The sequence below is a fragment of the Silurus meridionalis genome, chromosome 22 (genome assembly GCF_014805685.1).
Source record: "Silurus meridionalis isolate SWU-2019-XX chromosome 22, ASM1480568v1, whole genome shotgun sequence".
NCBI lineage: Eukaryota > Metazoa > Chordata > Actinopteri > Siluriformes > Siluridae > Silurus > Silurus meridionalis.
In genome coordinates, this window is record NC_060905.1 from 5473777 (window position 1) to 5499488 (window position 25712).

The window sequence follows — 25712 nt, forward strand, 5'->3', positions numbered from 1 at the left end:
GGACCACATGGGCCACCCTTCGCTCCCCATGTGCATATCCCACCCGCTAACAGGTGCCATTATGAAGAGAAAATCAGTGTTTTTTTCTCTAGCTATCAGAGTTTTTATTTTGAGAAGTAGCAAAAGACTTGAGAAAAATATATTTGTAGTGTTTTACCTTTTTGATTTAAACACAGTTAAGAACTATTAAAAATTATGAGTCATTATCAATCACCAAAGCCACCAAAACTGTGAATCTTTTAAAAGAGTCTTCTTATAAACCTCCTGTATATGTTACATGACCACATGACAGAGGTATTTTCATCTTCAACCAGTAGCACAGCTGTTCTGGTAAAAACATAACATATAAAAATGGTCATGAGTCCAGAGTCCAGTCTCTTCAACATGAAGTTCATTATTTCCATTACAGTATGCCAACAAGTCCTTTTTTGTAATCAGTGTCATTTAATATTGCAAATGTTTTCGACGGACAGATAAGCAGAAACATCTCTGTGGTTGAATGTAGACGTTCTATATAATTTAAGCTTTTTATTTTTCTCTCTCAGCCCGAGGCGCCACCAGGACTTAGAAATTCTCGTCCGCGCAGATATTTCATTTGAATATTCTCACTTTAAAATCACTGACCCTGACTTTAACCATAATAACCCTGATTTACAGGCATGGAAATGATGAGGAGCAGAAATAATCTCCTGACGTTGACAGCTCTCTGATAAAGAGAAGGCCCTAATCCAGCTAGAATTATTAGCTTTTTAAGAAGAGAAAGTGAAGCGTGCGTGTGTGTGTGTGCGCGCGTGTGTGTGTGTGTGTGTGTGTGTGTGTGTGTGTGTGTGTGTGTGTGTGTGTGTGTGTAAATTTGACAGAGGTGAATAAATAGGGTGTCTGTAGTTGAGCAGCTCACTGTCCATCCTGACCAATCCAATTTCTACTTCATCTCTACCCATTTCATCGCCGAGACAGATCTAGTGTTGACATTAAAGGCAAGTTCTACTGAAACCCTAATAATAAAATTTCAGGCTGGGAGTGTGTGTGTGTGTGTGTGTGTGTGTGTGTGTGTGTGTGTGTGTGTGTGTGTGTGTGTGTGCCATGAGACTCTGTGTCTGTCACATCACATCCTCATATTCATTTCATTTGTTCCACTTTTATTTCTATGAGCTGCCAGTATTTGTGACACTGCCTACTGTATATGAATTGTAATAATTCACAGTTGCTTAGCAAAGCAGTAACATGAATGTATGCCTGGTGATTCGGTTATATAGAGATGTATAAGGATCATAAGGTGGACTCTCAGGCTGTATCGTGCTTGTGAGGAAAGCTATTCCGGTTAGCACACGATTCTATAAGACGGGCTGTCTGCTTAAGGGAAGATTTATGAAGGCTAAGTGTGCGATGATAAGTTTTATAGCACAACTAGTATTGTTGTCCTAATCAGCTGTAGAGATGATGAATCTTCTGGCTGGAGAAGGAGACTCTGTGGGTACTGCGGTGACTCTGATACTAATGCTAATGCTAAGAGAGCAAGATTAATGCTCTGCCTCAGGAACTTTCCTTCCAACAGCTCCTCCCTGATAAACACAGTATCTCTCTCTCTCTCTCTCTCTCTCTCTCTCTGACTATCTTTTTCTCTATATATATTATACTGTACTATCTAAAATAGGGAATTACATTCATTTTACAACTACAGAACAATTCTGCTTATTTATTTAGCAAGTCAAGCAAGCATTTAGTTCTGTAACTATACATGTTGCCATGCCCTGTAATTTCCATTTAGTTTATTATTTCTGAATTGTAATACAGTCCATCTTTTACATTAGAAGATAAAAGAAAAGCAAGTTTCTGTGGTCCACTGTGCAAAAATAAACAGTGTGGATCAGCAACACCAATTGCATATATTTAAAGAAGCTCCACCTCTTTTAGAAGAATTTCAGAAGCTCCGCCTCTTGCAGTTAAAAAAATCAGGTGGCTCTAACCTTTGCACTAAAATTCACCCAGCTCTGTCTCTTGCATTTTAGTTTAGAAAGCTTTGCCTCTTCCTTGAGAATTTCAGAAGCTCCACCTATTTTAGGAGAATTCAGAATGCTCCACCTCTTTCAATAGAATACAGGAAGCGCCACCTCTTTTAGTAGAACTCAGGTAGCTCCAGCTCTTACACCAGCCTGCTGGTAAGCTTCACCTATTTTATTAATATTCAGGAAGCTCCACCTCCTTGTACCACCCTTCAGGCAGCTCCATCTCTTTTTTATAGAATTCAGGTATCTCCACCTCTTGTTCTAGAATTCAGGAAGCTCCACTTCTTTCACTAGTATTCAAGAAGCTCTATTTCTTGCATTAGAATTCAGGCAGCTCTACCTTTTGCACTACAGTTCATCAAGCTCAACCTCTTACACTTGAATTCAGGAAGTTCCACTTATTTTTGTAGAACTCAGGAAGCTCCATCTCTTGTACTAGTATTCTGGAAGCTCCACTTGTTGCATAAGATTTCAGGAAGCTCTACTTCTTGCAAAAGAATCCGTGAAGCTTCACCTCTCGAACGGAGTGTACATATGTGGAACGAAAGCCAGCTGTACAGACTAATGCATGAATCCGCATCAATCTCTTTAACTATAGATGAAGAAACAAGTGCCGAATCCCAATGCACCACAGACAGAAAGGCATTGTGGGATGGTGGTATGGAAGAAGTTCAAAGTAAAAACCTATGAATTTGATTACAAAATAAATCTTGAAAGTTTCAGATTGTAAGCTTTCATATGATCTGGTTATATATATAGTCATATATAAAGAAATACATTATTTAAAGAATGATGAAGAACCTGAGAGCATCAGTGTGCTTATCACTCATTAAAGGTAAAGCAAAATCGGGAGGTGTACACACTGAGGTTTTGGGAGGAGTTTGGGGGTTTCAGACCTTTCGAAAAGACAGGCAGATAGACGGAGAGACAGGCAGAGAAAGAGAGAGAGAGAGAGAGAGAGAGAGAGAGAGAGAGAGAGAGAGAGAGACTAGCTTTTAATTGGCTGTTGAAGTGGCAAGGCAGAGGGTGTCTCTCTGAGGCTAATGATGGTGTGGTCTCAGCCGGGTTCTCCCTTTGTGTAGGGACGCCCCTCTCTCTGGGGAACAGCACTATCTGTTTCTTAATTTAACGCTTCATTTGTGATTGCTGTCAAATCGGGCCTCTGTGCTTGTGTGTGTGTGTGTGTGTGTGTGTGTGTGTGTGAGTGAGACAGAAAGGACACTTTGTAAAATAGAACACAGGGACATATTTGCATTGCAGGTATCCGTTATAAGTCTGTGTATTCATGCATGTGTGTGTCCATCTTGTATGAATGAATTTGGATCCTTGCACATGTGTGTGCGCGTGTGTGTGTGTGTGTGTGTGTGTGTGTGTGTGTGTGTGTGTGTGCACTTTCAAAAGGGCGGGGTGGGGGGGGCAGGTCTCGTCTGACGATGGCGTTAATATCTTCAGTCAGTCTCTTGTCTACCCAGACACAAAGGCTTCTGTCACCATGTGGGACGTGTCCCTATCCACTGCAGGGTCCTAAAGGTCTCTTAATGGGAGGATCATTAACTGGAGGAGCGAGATGAACACACGGCTGCCAGCAGCTTCACGCACAAACAAGCTGGAGGACACACACACACACACACACACACACACACACACAATAAATCTTACATTTACACAAAGCAAAATCAAATGAGCGCCACGTAAAAATACACTTCGACTCGGAATTTGAAATTAGATAAGAGTTTTCATGTTCCAGAGAAACTGTTTTATGTAATGAAAAAGTGATATTTCGGTGCTGGGAAACTACAAAGTGATTTATGGTTCTAATAATGCAAAATACTGTTGATAAAAAATAAAAAATAAAAAAAAAATACTGGTAGACAATCCACCAGTATGCTTTGTCCTTGTCATCTGTTGAAAACGCTAGCTTACTTATTTCACATAATATTATGTTTACTGAAGAGGCAAAAATTTGTAAAATTAAAATAGGAAATATGTTTGTGCATAATTTGCCATATGCAAAACAAAAAAAGCACTATAACATATTATACTAAAAGCCTTCTGCTCAGAAATTCCACTCCTGTCTGCATCTCTGAAAATCTCTTCCAAAAAAAAAAAAAAGATACAGTAAATCTGCAATAGTCTTTAGCATAACAATAGCAGCCATGTCCTCTTACTGGATGAAAGGACCACAGACATCTACAGGAACTAATCAGCTCAGTCAGACGCTCTGTACGCTCTGTCTTCTCTTTAGGCCCTTTTTTTCCACCAGCCTCAGCAAAAGTAGTGCTCAAGCCAAGATCGATGCTACACCAACTCGTTTTCTCTTCTCTGTTACGTCACCGGCTACCAGCAGAGCACTTTGTCCATGGCGGAGATGCTTTAAGAAAAAAGGAACCGATTATGTTTAGTGTGTAATGGTGTAATGGATGAGGGTTTCTTTTTTTTTTTCCTTTGCATGTAATAAAGCGATGTGACGAATGGCTGCTTATATCTTTCAGTTTCCAGCTCTGAGGGATGTGCTGTTTAGGTTATTGACCAGGTGAGATGGTGCATTGTCAATACTGGACTGGCGGTAATGCACCCTCGCCCAGTCCAAGCTGGTCAATGTGGTTAATTATATGTCATAATAGAGCATCTATGGATATCTATAACCGAGTGCAGTAATGTTTCTTATCTTTCTTAGATGCATCAAGCTAAAAACAATGCATACATCAGGACTAAAACATGCTGTTATAGAAAAATATAACAATAATAATCACAGATTTAAAGGAGGTACAAAGTGCAGTTATAGTGACCATTAAAACATACACAAATTGACAACAACAAGCGTTCTGCTATTCCATTATTAATATAATCCTGGATAATATTGTATTTATATCACCTGCTCAGGTCAGTGGTCCTCGGCTGGTCAGTTTTCATGTTGGAAATTGTTATTAGTTATTACTTACTAGCAAACAATTATGTACATATAAAAATATCAGCTCAGTAGCCACTTGATGAACAAAAGCCTGCAAAGTAAGAATTTTACAGCTTTACATCTGCTGACCAAGGCCTTTTAAAGTGACCTTTATTATTTGCTTTGCATATCAAATTGAGATACAGTGGAACATCAGGCAAGACTTCATTAAAAAAACACGATCATTTGTTTAGATGTCTCATTCTTTTAAAGCTGACTGATGATTCCTCATTGAGTTATAAGGGCTGAGGGCTCCCTCTTGTGCACAAATCACAACTACACACTTCATCCACTAGCTTTTATTGCCTCTTTAAATGTAAATTTTAAATGTTTGTATAGAATGGATTTCAGAGACGGGTTGCAATAAGCCTGTAAAACAAGGTTACAAAGTGAGTAGAAGGGAATCACAAGTATTGATGATCCTGAACAGGACAGAGCAGAGCCAACATGTATGTGTGAACACCTCGCATGAGGCAGTAAACGGCAGGTGTGTGTCTTTATAGTCAAAGTTTATTCAGCCATTGTTCTCACAGAGCCTCTGTTCCTCGAGAGAGTAGTGACGACATTTTGTTTGTATCTTTAAAATATTTCTAAAGAGTCACTTTTTATGATGATATGGATGCTTCGGTGGAGTCAAATATACATGCATAGTATGGATAGTACGGTACATCAATACCTGAAGTATATTAACAAATTAGTAGAAAAACTGGATAAGAAGGGGGGAATGAGCGGTTGAGACTTTTGGTTAGAAAAGAAAGTTGTCCTGTTTGTGATGGCTGTTAAAGCAAAACAGGAAAAAGTGGCTCTAATGATTCTGGAGTCTTATATCACATTTACTTGAGCATACTTAATGAAGAACTTCAAACAAATGTACAGAACAGCTATCATACTTTGTAATACTCTCAATTTGCAATAGAAGTCTATAAAGAACACATGTACCCCTGTACATTCATTCAGTTATCCAATCAGCTAATTATGTAGCACCTGCACAAGACATTAAAAAGTCCACGAGCTACGGTTAACAGTCACCACAGACATTAGCATGGGGTGGGGGTGATAAATACATCAGAAACAGTTGATTTTCTCTGACTTTCCCTCATTCCCTCTTTTAAAGTTTATACAGATTGATGCAAAAAACAAAACTTCCAGTTTTGCAGGGTGATGAAGGATCTAGAGTAACCCATCTATTTACATATGTTATTAGCATAAAAGAATCTCAAAATTTAAACATCTTTCTAATCTAGCTTCAGACTCATATCCTTGGCTTCCTAACCATACTAAGATCAATATATACATTTAAACTAGGGAGGTTAGGGTTAATAAAGAAGTGTTAGCTCAGTGGTGTTAGCCCAGTCAGATGTTGGACTTCTGACTGGAAGTTCCTGTTGCTGGGCCCCTGAGTAAGGCCCTAACCACTTAACTGCTCATTGTTTAAATAAGATTAATTGTAAGTAAGGATTAGGCACATACGCTTCATTAACAAGGACCTAACGTGTAAATGGTGTATAAGATTCAATGCAGGTTTAATGTACCCAACAGATACATCCCTATCAATCTGACATGACAATATAAACCTAGTTTCGAAAACTACCATTTTTATAACCCAGAATTATATATTTTTTTCTTCGCTGATGAAAACTAATCGAAGTCACATCTGGAACTTTTAGCAGCTTCAGAATAAGCAGCAGATGATACAGTAGTCACTCAAGCTGACTCTTTTTCTACTCACCAGGCCTTAGGTCACATAATCACCTGTCTCTGGTAGCAGCCTTTAATATGAAGGTGTTATGACTTGTCAAAAACAGCTGACGGTTACACTTATAGCAAAACTCTGCTGTTATTGCCCTGTAACAGCTGATTCAGCATTCTGTGTGGAGGGTAAAGGGAGGGGAAGCTGAGGAGATTGCTCTTTTATGCTGATATGAGGCCAATTTTGCTGTTGTTTCTGTAATTGTATAAATCTTGTGGGACTGGAAAGAAGGAAGCTGAACTCGGATCAGCAGCAAAGCATGACACACTTGACATTAGAGATATTTATTATTTCTATATCAGGAAACAGGAGGGTCATTTACATTCTGGAAGAGGTATCAGCGATCTGCCTGATTTTACAATAGAGAGAAAGACTGAGAGAATCAACATTCGAATTAGATCCTGCTTTTCCTATGAAATGCAGTCAGAAAGATATTTAGGGCAAAATTGCAGACCCTTTATGTAATTGTCTGTTTTCAAGCTGCATCTCTAGCTGTGCAGATGCGACTTTCTTCATAAAGTCCCAAAGTAATACTCCAGAATGTTTTTATAGCTACCAAATTTGCAGTTTTTAATGTGATTATTAGAGCCAAGACTTTAACACATTCACCTGTACTATTTTGGGATAAAACAAAGCATGTCAACGCGAAACATACTTTTATACTAAAGCTTGAAAAGTTAAGGAATGGTCATTGTGAAAGCAAAATATGTATATACATATATAGGTTGTGTTTTGCAAATACTGGATACTTTGTTTGAGTCTTACATCATAAAACCAAACTTTGTATATATACAGTTAAATAATCCAGCAAATTTATTTTATGTACACTTTGTGTGAATTTTTCTCAGGCTTCATCTGCGTTAGTTTCTAAACACAGGGCTGCTGACCTACATAGTACATAGTTGAGTTATTCTTCAAAACAAAACCTTCAAAGTTTAACTTTGGTACAGTTTTTCTTATGGGTGGAAAACTTTTTTAACTCTCATGTCAGAGTGTCAGCGTGTTGTGTTTGCATTTAATGTGTTACAGATATAAACATATATGTGTTACAGATATTCATCATGCCTGATGATCAGCTTGCTACTCAACGGTCTGTATGAATTCACTGCTCTGAACCTTCAAAATCTCAAAATGTGAACTGAAATGTTGAATAAGACCTAGTGTGCACTTTGTATTCGAATGTGTAAATCTAAGCAGTAATTTCAAGCACGAATATGAACTTTTGTGTGTCATTTTTGCTTATTTGTACTTATTTTCCTTTTTTCCTCATCTACTGTTTAATATACACACTGTTTATGTTAGTCTCAAGGGGACTGACATAGCAGTTCATGACTCAACCACTGTAATGCCATGTTTGGTACTTGTGTGCCTGGTATTTTTGTATTAGTCTGCATTCTGGGTGCACTTTATGTATTCTAACAGAGATTTCAATTACATTTTTTCAGATATTGTTTCTTAATGGTGGACCCCACATTATTAAACAATAACAGTATATGGACAGGAGAGCCAATCTTCACCTTCCCTTAGATTTTCAATGTATGTCCATTTTAAACCAGCAACGTGAACATACACTTTTTTGGTTCTTTCTCTAAGTGTATGTCAATTGACAAATCATCTATATAGCACAAATGGGAAAAAGATTAAAATTATACATATGAAGAATATAACCCTTAGAAAAAAACTGTATTCATAGATTGTGTGTTTGTGTGAGTGTTTGTGTTTAAGGTGGGTTTTGTCATGTTTATGGGTTAGTGCCCATATTTACATTTCGAAATAATAATAAAAAATGAATGAAATGAAAAAAGGCCATGTGGGAATATACTACATAAAATATATTACATACACTAAAATTTACATTTACATTAAGGCATTTACCTGATTTGATCCAGAGCAATTTGCAAAAGTAAAAAATAACGATATAAACACATAATGAAGAAATATTTAAAGGGAAAGGAGTAAAATAGACACCAAAATTGCAGTGCAATGTGAGCTCTGAAAACTCATCCCAAACCAGAAACGTGATCAGATTTGACTATAAAATGGCTAAATTTGGTGATTACTTGTTAACCATCTAAATATAAGAAGTCATTTGGCAAATCCTGACACATTTTCACGTGACCCAGATGTTTGCTGAGTGTTTTTTTCACTGCAGTGTTGCAGTAATGAATATGTATTTCAAACAATTGTGTGTAAATGTGTTGAATGTGGGGTTTTATGGTTAGTGCTATAAGTTTTTGCATCTAAACTAAATCGAATGTAAATTAAATAAAATAAAGACTTGAAATGACTCTGATGAGAACGAGGCCGTGTGGGAATGTGAGGTAAAGTCTGTCCAGGTACGACTGAGTGCCCTCTTTGATAAAACGTCGTGGAGCGCGAGCCCTCAGGGGACCAATCAGGTGTGAGCTGAACGGGCGCGAGAAGCCTGTACCTGAGTAGGGCTTCACCTGTAAATGCACGAGTCGGGATTCAGAGAGGGGACAGTGCTCCGGTCACCTCCAGCCACCTGCCCCACATCTCTACCACCTGACTCTGGGAGAACGCTAAACCAAAATCATACTAATAATACAACCAAAGCGAGCAGCCATGTTAAGCGTGAAGGTTATGATGTTGATACTTTGTCTCGGGGTTTCTCGAGGCTCTCCGGAGGACGTGTACCTCAGCGTGGTTGACTTGCTGTCTCCTGGGGAAGAGTACCTGCGTGAACCCGCGCTTCACTCCTTTTTCAAGCTTCTGGAGAACCGTGTGCAGTGCGCCGGTGTGTCGTGTGAAAAGGTACTTTTTTCTCGCTTCATGCTTCAGCACACTTGCTGGGGTCGAGGTCCAAACCCGCACCTGGTGAGGTACCGTGTGCTACACTTTCCCTCAGCCAGGAGTTTTTAACTTTACACATAACACACACACACAGTGGTTTTATTCATACACACATATTTCACTCTGTTCTTTAATAAACCACCTGAAATACCTTAATTCAGGTAACTAGCATGGGTAAGACTTTATTCAGGGTTTAAACTAGATTATAAATGGGAGTTCTCGAAACTTCCAACTCAAGTGGTGTCTTTTAAACTATATAATATGTATACATACATATATACACTGTATATATAGAAACAGTTTTTGTTTGTGTTTGTTTGTTTCAGTGTGTAGCACAATTTATACCTGCTGTGACAGGACGGAACCAAAACACAAGAAAGTGTATTACATACAATTAAAATGATCCAAAAAAAAAAAAAAAACAAGAACAATATACATACATAAAGAAAGGAAATTAAAAAGGAAAAAAGTCACTAAAATGTAAAGCTAAAGTGCATTGTAATGTAATGGGAACTCTAAATACTCACTCCAATACATTTCCTCAAACTCGAGTGTAAAATGGCTGAATTTAGGATTATTTCATAACTAAATATTATATAAGTCGATAATTAGGTCTGATATAAAAAAAAAAAAACCTTTAATTGCAAACCATTTGAATAACTCCTATTTGGCAAATCTTCAAATATATATTTTACTCTGCTGATTGTATCTTTACTGCAGTGTTTCTGGAGCAGTTATGAATATTTAAGTGTATTTCGGAGGAAAAAGAGAATGTAGTTATTCAAAATAAGAAAGTTTGGAAATAGGTTTATTATAGTAGATCATGTATGACATTTCAGTTGAAAGTTATTCTTTACTTTTTTTTACATCAGTGTTTTTCTTTAATAAGAAAACGCTAATAAAGTGTATGGAAAAGTTTTGTGGATGTTGTTTAGGCACAGACTATATAAACAATTAATGAATGGAACTTCTAATTATTTTGTTACAGCTAATTTCTATATCACAAAATTAATTTTTATTGATCAAATCCTTAAAAAACAAAGTTCTAAAGTTATATTTAAAGTTGTGACAAAGAAGATCAAATTCAAAATATTTTTTTTTATTTCTTTTTAATCTTTCTTTCATTATTTTTTAAAAATTGTTACAAACACTTCAAAGCAACTATTTGAAATCAAAGTTATATATTATAATCTGACTGTACTGTGTTGGTTTTCTTTTTTGTGAAAGTTTCTTTTTTTGTAGAGAATTTTAAGCTTTTTTTTTTCTAAGACATTACTTCAAACGAATAACACCAATTATTAAAGAAAATGTTAATGAGAAAGAGTAGAGATTTCTATGGACAATTAATCAACCAATAATTGTTCTTTTTTTTAAATTACCTTTGGATTGCACAAGGCTTGCTTATTCCTTTAACTTTTTTTATACTTTTAAAGATCTTCTTTTAAAGACTGACACATTGGAAAGGGAATATATCTTAATTTTACCTTTATGGTAATAGACTCAGCACTTACATCCTTAACTGAAATTATAAGTAACCTATTAGTAGGTTACTTATAATTTCAGTTGTTCAGTTTCAGTAACTTCAAATTTGACTCAAACATATTTTTACATTTAGCAAATACTCTGTGCTCAAACAAGTACTTTTAAAAAGTTCCCAAAGCATTTTATAATCCTGGAAAAGTCTGTGCATACCTTCAGTAGAAATATTACTCAAATATAAAAACATAAAAAAATTAACCTAAATATAAGTATTAGTTTTAATGGGTTTTTTTTGCATTATAACTGTTCATGTTTTCTTTATTATAAATTATTATAAAATCATTAAAAAAGAGCAGATTTATTCAATTTGCCAAAGGTATTCTAAACCAAAAAAAATAAAAGTCCAAACACCAACCCTTGTGGGGCTACAAGCAGTACAGTGTAGAAATGTTGAATGTTGAAGAAATGTTTGAGAGTATATTATTATGATAATTATTTTCATTATAAACCAGTTTATCTATGGTGATACATTGTACACCCAGGACAAATCTCAAATTGTCACCACACTTTGATTCCTAACCTTCCCAAGTTTATTCTGAGTGTTTCCTTTGTTTAAATCTGACCTGAGTTCAGATGAATGTGTCTGCAGGTCCACCAGACATTCAGAAAAGCTACACAAAATTTTGTGTATATTTTCAGTGAACTACGGATAATTCGGATTGTGTGTGTATGTGTGTTTAGTGCCTTTCGGTGGAGAGTGTGGGGCAGCTGCTGAGTAACTACTCCAGCTCCAGTGGTGTGCAGGAGGAGGATTTCTTCAAGTTAGCTGCTGGATGCTCTCTGCTGCTCAGCTCCCCGTCAGACACCTGCCTGGCTATCACAGAGGGACGCTGGGACCAGGAGACCAGACGCTTTATCCACATGCTGTTGAACCACAGCAAGCACGGCCTGGGAGATCTCTTACATGATATCCAAGAGCATTATGTCCCAGAACATCACAATGAGGTGAATATAACAAATCTAAATCCAAATCCAAATGGCAGTTTGTATTGTTTTTTTTTTCAGACCTACAGAAAGTAGAAATGCAGCTGCATGTTTTAAAAAAGAACACACTTGGTCGGAATCTAAGAGTGTCTCGATTTGTAATTTGCACATAAGTGATAAAGGTAGGGTGAAGCTGGTTTCAGGGCCAGAGAGTTATAATTATTATTTACTGAGGTGGTAAGGTAATTTCCTGTGCAGTGTTGTTAATTGTTGTAGTTAGTAAATTAAGGAATTTCAAGGTTTAGTTGAACCTTTTTTTATTCAACATTTAATCTGCCTAGTCAATCAGGTAAAGATCAGATAACTCTGTGGTTGATATGTGTAGTGCAGCAGGTGGTGAGCTTTAAAAGTGTGTGCTATTGTTGAAGCACTGAGGTGCAACTCATTACTTTGTACCACATCTAATTTAAACGTAGCTACATAACAAATGAAAACATTTGCTTTCCGAAAGTCAAAAAAAGTTTTTTTTAGATATTGAACCCACTTTCTTTCCTGGCTATTAGTGCTTCACCAATGCTAAATAGCATGGCAATCTTGTCAAACCCAGGAGCACACAGGTATATAAAAAGGCTAACGAAACAAAGCAAACTCCAGCACCATAAGAACATAAAAATGTAAGCAAATAAATAACAACCAAAACATCAGACTTATTAGAGCACTGAAACCTAGTAAATTTGTCCATTTTTGTGGTAAAAGTCTATACGTATAAACTAAAGTACCCAGTATGACTGCACCCAGAACACCTTCTCATAAATGAGTGACACTCAGTGCTGTGTAATGGTTATCGCTTCTGCAGCACTGCATCACTCTGACTGACATCCTGAAAGAGAGCCAAGTGACTCTGCCTGAAGGAGTCCATCATCACGCTGACCCTCACTCTGACCTCCAAACTGTGTTCGGTGTTATACTCTACCATGTCTTACTGGGAGACTGCATCACCTCTCACAGCCTTCCCACAGAGGACTTCTTCCTGGATTACATATTCAACCACTTTGGCCAAGACAGCAGTGTTCAGGGTATGAGCACTTCATGCTAAATAAGAGTCATGCAACCTGTGATTATCATGGAGTGACGCAGATCATAGTCTGGTCTTTGTTGTTTTAGCGTCATCATCATAATGGGCGTCATTCTTTAACTTTTTTTTAAAATGGGGGATTGTTTTTGGCAATTTGGAAAGGCATGAATGAATATTTCTTCATTTTTGGCTAAACAATTGCATGTAAATAATATTATGTAGTTTGACATTATTACTTTTTTTGTTTAAAAACATTTATGAATGGAAAAATATCAGTGTTAATTAATATTATTGTCATAGAATAATTTTTTATTCAATCAAAACCCAGTGTATACATAATTATACATGGGCACATTGGCATATAGGTGTTTGGGCAATTTGAAAATATTTCTTATGGCAGTTTCACAAAACCCGATAATTTTAGCCCCCAAAATTGTAATTTCACTGACATTTCTGTGCATCTCTAATTGTTATATACACTGTGCAATAAACTCTTGCTTTTGTTTAACAATATTTCTACACAGACCTCGACAGGTTGATGAAAGCTCTGAACCTGGGAGAGAACAAGGCTAATGACCATGAGCATGACCACAGTGCCGAGGCCCATAATGAAGACATGAGACTCATCCAACATGATGAAGAGGGCCTCAGGCAGAGTCGTGATGAGCCTCGGGCCTCCAACAACAGCTGGGACACGGTAATTACTGAGCCACTGGAGTAATTACGTCCAGGGTCGTTCAGCTCCATCGCCATCGCCTCTTAGTCTTGGCACGTCAGCATCAGTCATTACATGGCCAGTTGAAGCCCTGGCAAAACGCGCCACACTGATCAAGCTGCTTTAATTTGGCTGATCCAAACCCTAAACGTAGCTATTATAAGCGCAATCGTCCAGCTGCGTACAGATCAAGTGTAAGTGGGCAATGATAAAGTGCTTGCGGAGCATGTGCCATTGGCTATGTGTGGTCACATGGGAAATTTATGTACATGACAGAAATATAAATGAAGTGCCTTTTGTTGAGGGCAAAGGAAACGTAATTTAGTGGTGGCGAGGGGGCCAGTCATCTGGCAGTGCGTGATATTCCGCTCCTGTTTTTGACACGGTGTGTCAGTGGCTGATCAGTGCGGACGGATATCCAGACACGTGTTGCAAGATGATAGCGATTCATCTGAGGACTCAATTTCATCTGTCTTCAGTAATCACAGTTTAAGCACATTAAACGAAGACACACTTTCGATCTTCCAACCAGTCTGTGATGAGTACTTAAAAATCTGCATAATGTTGCCTCTAATTTTGGAAATATGTTATTTGCAGTTTGTAAACAGCACTCGGTGGCATCGTGTGTACAGAGTAGTAATCTTGTGCTCTGTGATTATCGTCTTATGGAATTGCATCATGTAGGACACCATCATCTATTCTCTACTAATGTTTTTCTCATTTACTTTAATATCAGATTTATATGCTTATTCACTTTTTAATATTTAATCCTGAATATTTATAATCACGTATAAAGTCTTGTTTGTTGCCCTTTTTACTTCCACCACTTCTAAACCTGTGTTACCGTGTAACTTAGAATATTAGCTCTTTGGGAGTTTTCAAATTCAGGCGCTTTCATAATTTATGGGTCTCTCATTTTATTGTGTTTAATAAAAAATTTTAATTTCCATAGATTTATAGTTTTGTGAAATGTGATTTTTTCATTATTACTTTGTTTAATCTTTCAGTTAGACTTCGTACAAAGTACAAAGTAAATAAAGATAATAATGGAAATTGTTATTACTATAATTATTTATGTACTTTATTTAGAACATATTTGGTTCTAGGGAATACTAAACATTCTGCAAAGTTATATTTATAAAAAAAAGTTTCTTCTAAGTGTCTTGTTATTGCTTTGCGTGCAGAGGTGTTTCCGTGCCGAGGAGTTGTTGAAGATTTACCAGATGAACAGCTCAGGACTGGACAGAGATCAGTTCACTCGCCTGAGCCCAGCTCTGATCCAGCAGCTCCTTAGTAATGCCTGTACGGAGACCAAACCCTCGACTATAGTTCCTGACTCCCTCAGTATCACCGAGCGTAAGTCTGGACTCCTGTAATGCCTTTACTTTTAGATCTGTTTAAACGGAGGCATGATGATATCAGAATCAAGAAAATTGTTACAAATATTATTTTTAGGCCAATCCATAAAATGTATCTGTTATCCAAACGGATATTAAATGACATGTTTGTTGTATTTAGAAGAGCTGTGCTTTAACTAGAGTTACTTTTACCACCCTAAATTGTTGATTGTTTTCCTATTATTACCATCATGACCTAAAGTGTTTTACTGTACTTATAAGATACCCAATGATGCATTTATATTAACATTAAGTGTAAATATTTGACTTTTGTAATGCAGCTTTATGTAAATACATTCATTTGACTTGACTTTTTGTATTTTATTAGACTAATATCTTGAGCTTTTCCTCTTTGTGTCCAAGAGGCTTTAATGCCAATTTAGTTCTCATGCTGTAGTATAGTTTTTTCATAAGCAATTTGTAGGTCCTACATGAAATAATTCAATGTCTTGAGAGTTGCATATAATTTGATCTGAATAGTAACTAGTAATTCAAATCCGAGCTAAAGTTGTTCAAATGCTTTTTGTTATAAAATTACCTACCTAAATTTGTTGTTTTTTCGTTTAGCATTCATGTAAGTTTCATTCAAGTTTAAACACTGATCAGAGTTATACTGTGAAGAAATGTCTGATACCCAGGATTGAAGTACTTGAAAGAATCTGCTAATTATTTGGAAATAGAATCAAGATGAGCAAAAATCTTCTAGTTCAGAGTATTTTGTTGTCATGACATGTAAAAAGGATATAGTCATTGCTTTGACTGTAGTTTCAACAATCTACAGTATTTCTATCAACAATTTGAATGAAAAAATGAAATGCTTCCTCTCTGTAGGATATGTGTATGCTACCCTGGCCAACGCGGTGATCTGTCTGATGGCCATGTTTGGGATCGTGGTGCTGCTGTGTACATCCTGCAGCAGCCTGTTCCAACTGTGTATTCAGTTCTGCATCAGTCTCGCCGTGGGCTCGCTGACGGGTGACGCGCTGCTCCACCTCCTTCCCATGGTGAGAGAGCCAGAGGAAATGATTGATTTATACAATTTTAGTGTGTGTGACATTTATTTGGCATTCAGAAAGTGTACAGTATGTGGAACCTAGAAATGAGACTGTAGATACATTTCATTACATTTGTAGATTACTATCTTGTGAATTTGGCATTTTGTTTCTAGAGTATTCTACTTTGAATATGTTCAGGTTTGAAACAGCTGTTATATACCTGAAAAATGTCCCCACCAACAGTGTTAGCTATAGTATGCTGACTAGTATTACACCTTGTAATAGTTTTTTGTGTGGTTTAAAATAATAAACATGAAATAAACCTCACACAGTAATTCTGTTCATTCACATGATCAGGAAAAATGAACTCGCAATAAACTTTAGAGGGGCTGAATAGATATTCGAAACAATTTAGTTTGCTTTTCTTTTCTTGTAAGACAGAACTACAGCCATGTGCGCACTTGATAACAAGCCCGATTCACTCACTGGATCTTTCATTATTCAAATGAGCAAAATAACATCCATTCCGCATGTGTCGTGACGACTATGCAATTTATATGCATCCAGATTAAAAACATGCAAAATGCAGGATCATTTCAATGCAAATATATGCATTTATCACAGACAGAGTGATTCACTGCGGCCATGTTACGCGAAGAACAGCAATTGCATGTACAAATTAATACATGGAGGCACTGAAATATTACATTTGCTGAAGCCCATGTGTCATGTAATGTCCCGTGTTATGTCTCAAAGTGATGTAATTATTGTAAGTTTTTGCATAGTTAATATGTACAAGTATTTGCATAAGCCTGTGTGTGACAGTTTAGTTTTATTCACCATGCTAATAATTACTTACCATGGCTATTAAGAATGAGTGCATAAAAAAATCTCAGAGATTGTGTCACAAAATGATTCTTTATAAATATACTTTATTACAATTGCAAATTGAAGATTATAGTAAATTGGTGGAGCCAGAGTGAACGGCATGTTGGATGTGTACTGTTTAAATATATGGCTGATTAAATAATGACCGCCTCATTAGAGTTCAAGCTTTAAAGCACCACTCCATCTCACTGCTTTCCTGTGGGTGAGACAAAATCACAGCTTCACACGACTGCTGCAGAACTGCTTCCCACCTCAGAGCTCAGCCTGATCACTCCCGTCCATTTCACTGTGGGAGAATCTTTCACAGGGCCCGTATGAGATTTCCTACCTCTTATTTCCCCGGGGCTGCCTCCCCAGCAATAACACCTTCGCAACTTCATCCGTCCTGATGCTTGTCATAAGAACATAACAGGCAACCTGTCACACAGTGTCAACAGCATGAGTGAGAAATAACAGGATTACGGCAGGAAAAAGGAGCAGAGTCTAATTGAACGGAAAGCTGAAATTGCTTTTCAGGGCTTTTGGGGGAAACAGGGGAAAATACAGAGTTTTGGTTAGAGGTAATTGCATCGTCAGGGTTATGATTTGATGTTTTTGTCCATGTGTGTGTGTAGTTCTTGGGGATACATGTGCACAGCGATGGAGAGAGTGAACCTGCACATGACTCTACATACATCTTTAAACTGCTGGTGCTTTTGGGAGGGATTTATTACTTCTACCTGATGGAGACTCTTTTCTCAATCATCACTCACAAAGACAAAAACTCTCACCATCACCATGGAGTAAGTCGATCATTGCGACGTGTGTTTCATGCATAACTTATATTTAAAAAAAACCGCAGGCAACACTAACAAGTGTTTAGGTTAATGTGCACTTGAGACCACAATGGTGAGGGGGTTCATTTCAAGCTGCTTTGCTGTCTATGGCTATAAGAAGTTCCTGATATGGAGCGAGAAATTATAGTAGCTGATCCAACTGTTCAGTCTAAAGTTAGATGTTATCTGTGTAGTGGATTCCACTACTATATATAGAAGACTCTCAATTTGGAATTGAAATTGATTGTGTATTCACACAGTTACACCAATTTACCACTTTTGCTGTGTGTGAATATTGCTAATGTAAGACATTTATTAAATAGCAATTCTTAAAATGTGGAGTTTGACCTGATAACCTGGTTGAAACAGAACAATCTGGATACCTGCCACTATCATAATAAAATCACAGACCCCAACCATTGCTGTGTTTCTGCTTCTCCAGGAGGAAGAAGAGGTGCACCACTGTGACCATGGCAAAGTCCTACAGATGTACCAGCAAGAGAAAAAGAGCAAACTCTCCACATCACAAGCAGATCTGGTAAGACATTCACTCTACACGGCTGAATTAAGAGGAAATATGAGACAGCTGATGTTTTGGCCAGAACAAGAGGAAATGAGAGAAGGGGACAACCTGGACTCTGTGGAATCCCAAAGGAAAGAGAAAGCAAGCGAGAGTGCTGAAGATGTTCACTAATCAGAAGTATAGAATCAAATAGTAATGTATAATTAAAGCGCTCCCATTGAACAAAGGATAATAATATAGTAATAACATGCACTGAAATAAAAGTAATTTTACATTTGATTAGCTGACAGCATGGCTGTTATTTTTAATGACTTTCTGACTGATCTGTCTCCGGATACAAGATTTTAAAGTGTAATAAAATTGGGAAACTATAAAAGAGATGGATCCAGTGCAGTGGAATAGAAAAGAGAGAGAGAGAGAGAGAGAGAGAGAGAGAGAGAGATGGGGGAAATTGAAGCAGTTTTCAGAAACTCATCAGATGGCACTGTGTCTGAATTCTGGCAAACAGCCAAGAATGATATGCAGATATTTCTGTTTTCCTATATTACATTAATTACATCTTCAATGCAATTTCAAAATTAAATGAAAATGTTAAACTATGCTAATCTGAATATATGTTCATTAACAGCATAGCAGATTGTCAGTAATAATTTCTCTTTATACCGTTAGATACGTGCCATGTACCTACTACAAAGTGCTGTCACTGGAGGTTCCTTACATATTTGTCCAATGCACATCTCATTGCAGAAATAAGCATAACTATTATTTTATGCATTTTATTTTATTTGAGAAAACTCTGGTTTTTTTTTTTTTTTGCTGATGTGGCATATTTGGTTGTATAATAAAATATTAGACCAAGCAGATGCTCAATACTGTATATATATATATATATATAAAATTATTAAAAAATATTTGTATTTTTTTAATTCAATAATTCATTGTGTACCAAAGGAGTTAATATTTGAGATCATTGTGCTGTGACCCACTCACAGAGTGTCCTTTCTTCAGTAATTATGCCCCTTGAGTTCGAAACCTTCTCCTCTGGCAGTGATCCTGCTGACTAAATAACCGTCTTGTCTAAAAAAGACGTGGCTTTATTTTGCTTGGCAGGTAGATGGGGAAAAACTGTCCTTTCCACAAGCAGAAGCAGCCCCTCGAACAAGAGGTAAAGTTCCACTGCTGCATCATTCTGAGTCATCCTGAGTCAATCTTTACTTTAGATGATCACACAGATAGTTATACAGTAGAAAAGGGTAGGGCTGCATAGATCAAAGTATGTGCCTCACTTTCTCTCTCTCTCTCTCTCTCTCTCTCTCTCTCTCTCTCTCTCTCTCTCCTCCCATTCAGAGCAGCGCCTGCTTCCATATATGATTACAATCGGTGACAGCATTCATAACTTTGCAGACGGCCTGGCCATCGGCGCCGCCTTTTCAGTGTCCTGGCGCTCGGGATTGGCTACGTCTCTGGCCGTGCTCTGCCATGAACTGCCTCATGAGCTGGGTGAGATGAGTATTTCCAATCCTGTATTACCAAAACTTAAAAGCACACAGTCCAGTATTAGGCAGGAAGGGATCGCTCCAGCAGTGAAATTGGATGAAAATGTAAATGAAAGCACGGTGTAATGGTGACAATGATTATGATGCAATACAGTGTCACACTGCTTTTTAGAGAAGTTATTTCTTTATTTGTTGTAGAATAACTTCCACTTTGTCTGCTGAGAAATATTTGAATTCTAAAATGTGTTTGCTAGCGGCGCTATTGCTACTATAACAGTCAGAAGTCAGAACGTTTAGTTTTCAGAATGCAGAACTTTTTTTGCATTTTCAGTTTTTCTCTGTAACATGATTTACTGTACGATATAAAAATTTGCACCCATGAAAAAAATGTGGTCTCCTCCATCTCCTAAATCCCAGTGCTTGATTATAGCACCATTTTAATGTCACCAGCAAATAACATCTGTGCTCGATTAAACAAACATTATTGACTGTGTAATGTGCACTGCGGGTAACCACTCCACGGTATGACTGAGAGTTTAATTAGAAGGTCAGTTACTCATTCCCACACAAATCTTAATATATCAAGCTGTGCCTGATACACTGTGATTCAATCTTTTCCTCATTTCCTTTTTTTTTTTCAAATCGGTTTTCAAACTTTGAGCACACTGTGTACCACAGGATAGCTCTCATTTAAAAATGATGCTAGCGCACGTCCTACTGCTTTACATATTTAGCCGAACCCTAGACGATGAGCTGCCATGAGGAATAAACAGGTGGAAAAGCACAGAACATCATTGCATAAGTGGAAGTACATGCTTGTGTCAATATAACTTGATTAAAAGTATACATAACTGATTTTCTTATGACTTTTATTTATAATAGTGATTAAAACCCATTTATAACCCATTTTTGTTTATTTATATTTGCTTGAAATTTTTATTGGCTCACATCACGTCAAGTGAAGAAACCACAAAGTGCACAGCACTAAAGACTTCCCTATGAAGGAAAACGTCATGTTACAGCTTTACCTGTGTTTTTTATGAAGTACCAGCACTGGAGACTCCTTACTTAAATTGCTAAATGAACGTAATCTTGTTGTTGTAATTCTATGCAAATCTACTGATTACTAGTGAAAGGATAAAATATCAGAATGAGTGTTTTACATATAAACGTCGTAGCTAGAAGTAAATCAGAGCTTCTGTTACAGTAAACTAATGTTTTGTGACTGTATATTGCATAAAGCAGTTTTATTGCTTGAGGTGACTCGAGCAAAGATGATTGGTTGTGAGCTCCACGATGTTGTTATAGATGGATGCTAAATGAAAGCGTAAAATGCAGAGAACGTATAAATCAGCATGAAAAATTGTTTTGATCTTATGATCTACTATTTAAGTATTTGAAAGGTCTAAACACTAAGGAAATTGTAGGGAGTTATAAGAATTTACAAATTTTTTAAAAAATGTTGTAAAAGCGAAATAATAAGATGAAACAAGTATTTGTTTTGAGATCTACATGTGTTTGCTGCTGTGTGCAGGCGATTTTGCTGTGCTGCTGCACTGCGGCGTGTCGGTGAAGAGAGCTCTGCTGTTAAACGTGGGCAGCGCTCTGACCTCCTTTATCGGTCTCTACATTGCTCTCTCCATCGCCACCGACTCAACAGCCAAAGAGTGGATAGCAGCAGTCACGGCAGGCCTTTTCCTCTATGTAGGACTCGCAGATATGGTATGTACAGTATATGATGCATAGACATCAATCGGGCTGCAAACTTTGTGCTTGGTTAATATTCAGGCTGTACATTGTAATATGTTTTGATAATAATTAAACATATTTGGGGGGGGAAAAAGGGGATCCAGAAATTAAAAAGTTAATATAGGGAATAGCGTTTGTAGCTGTATATGGGAGGATGGTGTGTGTCTGTAAAGTATATACTGAAATTTTTTTTTTTGCAATTAAAATCAGATAAAATTTTTAGTCACCTGAACACATCAAAGCAAATTTCAAATAATACAGACAAATGTGAAATTCTTCTGTTCTTAGTTTTTTTGGGAATAATCTTCTGCATCACACCACCAGATGTTGATAAATAAATAAAAAAGTTTGAACTGCACTTATTTTCAAATGATTTTCCTAGTCTTTTTTTTTTTTTTATAATTTTTTCTTCCTCAAGTCTCATGGCATTTCCTTTTCTATTTTAACCCCCTCCCCCCTTTTCCCTTATATGTATGGTATGTGATATGACCCATTTATATGGTATGATGTATGAGATGTTGGGCCTCCAACATAATGCATTATATTCATGGTTTTAAAAATAGACCACCTTACATAAGCTAGCAGAATAAGTACGATCTTACAATAATCCATCATCCTGTCACTATAATACCAGTCATTCTATTAATGTATAACTGGATGAAAGATGGTTACTAACCAGACACTCAGTAAAGCACTCCTGCATCTCTGTTTCTTCTCATCTGCAGCTTCCCACCATGATCCACGCTGACAGCAAGAGGCCATGGCTGACATTTGTGCTGCAGAACCTGGGCTTGCTTTCCGGCTGGGGCATCCTACTGCTGCTCTCGTTTTATGAAGATAAGATAGGCATCTAGAGAATTTTTTACAAATTGACTTAATTTATTTCTTTTGTGTAGTAGTCCAGATTTTTAGAGAAAAAAAAAAGAATGTAAAGAGGGACAGAGACATGAAGTGGGTTTCGTCGAATGAACAACTGGGGACATGAATGGAAAAATACCACAGAGTCCCAACTAAACAGTTTAATGACACTATGTGGCCAACTGTTTGTGGACACCTGACCATATGTGCTTGTTGAGCAGTACATTCCAGATTTACTCCCTTCTGATATTCTTCTAGATTTTGGGGTGTGAGTGTGGGAATTCAGCTTCAAGAGCATTAGTGAGATTAGACACTGAAGTTGGGGGAGGAGGAGGTCTGAGGTGCAGTCTTATTCCACTTCATCTCATAGGTGTTTAGTGGTAATTTCATGTTGGAAAAGGCACCCTCAGTTCCAGTGAAGAGAATTTATAACGCCATAGTTAATCTATAATATTTTGTTGCTTACAACTTTATGTGAACAGTTTGGGGAAGAGGTGAGGTTTACGCTTAGCTATACTTTGTGTTAAACACACACTGATCGAGACTATTTTATTTACTTGATCAAAACATTGACAGTAAATCAGGTCGAGTCAAGATCATGTCAATGCAAAACTTCTATGCAAAATATATAAAGGTCTGCAGATCTGCATGTTATGGAGAAGCTCTGAAAATCAATGCAGTTTCACTCTTTTATATTTGTGCTCAATCAGTGTCCCATTTTCTTTTGCTAACAATCATGAAACACTCAAACCAGTGACACACAAAGCATTTCACACAGCAACAGATACAGTACACACATTAAGTGCTTACACAGGGCACAGACTGTATACTGTTGGTTTACCCGATTAAACGGCTAAGTTTAAGTAAGAGCAGATGCAGATTATAGTTTCTGAAGTTTGTACATTATTAGTTTCTTTTTATTTCTTTTCATAAGCATTTCTAAATATACTAATTCCAATGTCTAACTTTCTTTTATTCTGTTTTGAAATTATGAACATGTGTGTAAAAGCTCAGCAGCTTGGCAAAACTAAATAAATAAATCAACACTGGCTGTTTTTGTATATGTAGTAAGTAGAGGTTGACCGATATGGGTTTTTCTGTGGCCGATGCCGATATTTAGAAATCAGGGCAGCCGATGGCCGTTTTATGATGCTGTTTTTTTTGCCCCTGATTTTCTTTTTTTTTTTCCCCTTCATCTCATAAAATCTAATACTTAATAATACAGAAAATTGCTTACATTAAACATTTATTGAACACAAGCCTCTCCAATCAGTTCACCCACTACCATTCATACTCTACAAATATTACTCATTCTCTCTTTAAATACATCATATTTAACCAATGAAAAATATAAGGCTGAAAATTCTATTGGCTATTTAGTTAATGGATTGTGCACACGAGGAAAAAAACGGAACACGCTTGTTGTCATTCCTGTCTTTGCAGTTTAGCAGACATGATTGAAAAAAGCTACACAAATCCGTTATAAAAGCGGCAGATGCAAATACTGCTTGCTTTAGATATTTCACAATTGTAGCGCTTCAGGTTTCCCTGTTTGGATGCCGAATACACTACTGCCACCTGCTGGTATGAGAGAGTTATGTTCTCTCATGCGAGCGCAGAACGTACACGTACGGTTTGGTGTGTCAGATTCAACTGCATAATAGTCGTCCTATGCCGATTCATTTAAAAAATGACAAAAAACCGGTTTAATCGGTTTTGGTTCGATCAATCGGTTTTTATATATAAAAAAAATGGCAAATCAATGGCAAATAAATAAATAAAAAGTTTAGTAACACTCAACTGAATCTGATCAGGAAATGCTTTTCTTAGCTTTACTAAACAATTCTGGATACGGAGCTCTTTAACCTTAAATGAGGGTCAAAGTCAAATACATCCTCCTTTCGGCTCCCTAAAAGAGTGTCTCTCAGTCCTCAATACTGCCAGCTGTCATCTGTTTAACAGGTCACTTGCTTCTGGTTCTGTTCCAGTGACTCTTACTGGTTTCTTTTCGCTGGCATTGGCTCAGTGGCTTTAAATGCTGAGTCTGACTCATCCTCATGAACAACTCGAGCAACTAAGATGGGAAGTCACTGAAATCAGGAGGAAATCATGGATGAAAAAGGATTTTGCCTTTCATATGGTTCTGTACTGATAAAGCATGATCAGTCTTATTCCTTTTCACTCTTTAGACACACAGCCTTGAAGTAGCTTTACTCAAACTAAGGGTTTCTTATCTACTGTCTTTAAACAAATCCCTGTAGAATGTGTCAGCTTACATTTACAACCTTTCTATAAAACAATAACCATTCAATAACCACCAGCACTACACACCCTTCTTCATTTCAGTGCTGATTTTGGTACGTTTCCAGAACTAAAGCTGGAATTCTATGTAAGACTCATGCCCAATTCAGATCTTATCTCACTAACAAACATCATTGTCATCTTTGGCAGGAACATCTGTCACTGCTACTTTTACACAAAAGTTCCTCAGGAATTGGTCCTTGGCCCCTCTCGTTGTCTTTATTTAAATGCCATCCCGGGGACAAGATCGTTGCCAAATCCTCTTGTTTTCACCTCATGATATTTATCCATAGGTTTGTGTAAGCTTGGAATCTACCATCCACCACTATTAAGGACCTACTGGTGCACTGGTGACATAAATGATTACTGTACATGGTGAAAATTCTAATAAAACTTAAGTATAAATTACCCCAAAGTTTTCTCATGGAACCTGGAAATGATAAAACCCTTTTTCTTACTAATCTTAGTTTGAAATTTGAAATTGAAAGTCATTTTTCATTTACCCCTTTGACAAAAATAAACTCCCTGAACAAAGAAAAGGTTAAAATGGTTTTAACACAACAAACTCATAGCCAAATCCAATAAATAATAATAATAATATTATTATATAATAAAGACCAGACCCATTGTGTTGTGACCTCAAGAGATCCTCTCATGCTCTCCATGACTAGTGAAAGTTTAATCCTAGGAGGATCTTAAAACGGTGCTCTACATCAGTTTCATTAAAACACGTGTGATCTCAGCAGCACTCCTTAAGCCTTCTGTACTGCGCTGTCTTGCTCTGTTTGGGATCGTTATGGTAGAAAACATGGTCTGATAAATGTGTCAAACTGATTTGCCTTTTATTATTATTATTATTTAATAGATGCCATAATAAACTTCTGAACATAGTTTAGAATTTAGATCATGTAACTTCA

At 37.0% G+C, this 25712-nt stretch overlaps 1 protein-coding gene across 1 annotated transcript; it reads left to right on the forward strand.

The window, feature by feature from the left end:
* Positions 1–9102: 9102 nt before the first annotated feature.
* On the forward strand, positions 9103–23543 carry slc39a4 (solute carrier family 39 member 4). Its single transcript, XM_046834222.1, has 12 exons — positions 9103–9481; positions 11741–12004; positions 12840–13059; positions 13583–13755; positions 14958–15129; positions 16002–16174; positions 17668–17835; positions 18311–18406; positions 19502–19556; positions 19739–19891; positions 21422–21609; positions 22362–23543. The coding sequence occupies exons 1-12, from the start codon at positions 9293–9295 to the stop codon at positions 22488–22490; spliced, it is 1980 nt and encodes a 659-aa protein (XP_046690178.1). The 5' UTR covers positions 9103–9292; the 3' UTR covers positions 22491–23543.
* Positions 23544–25712: the final 2169 nt, after the last annotated feature.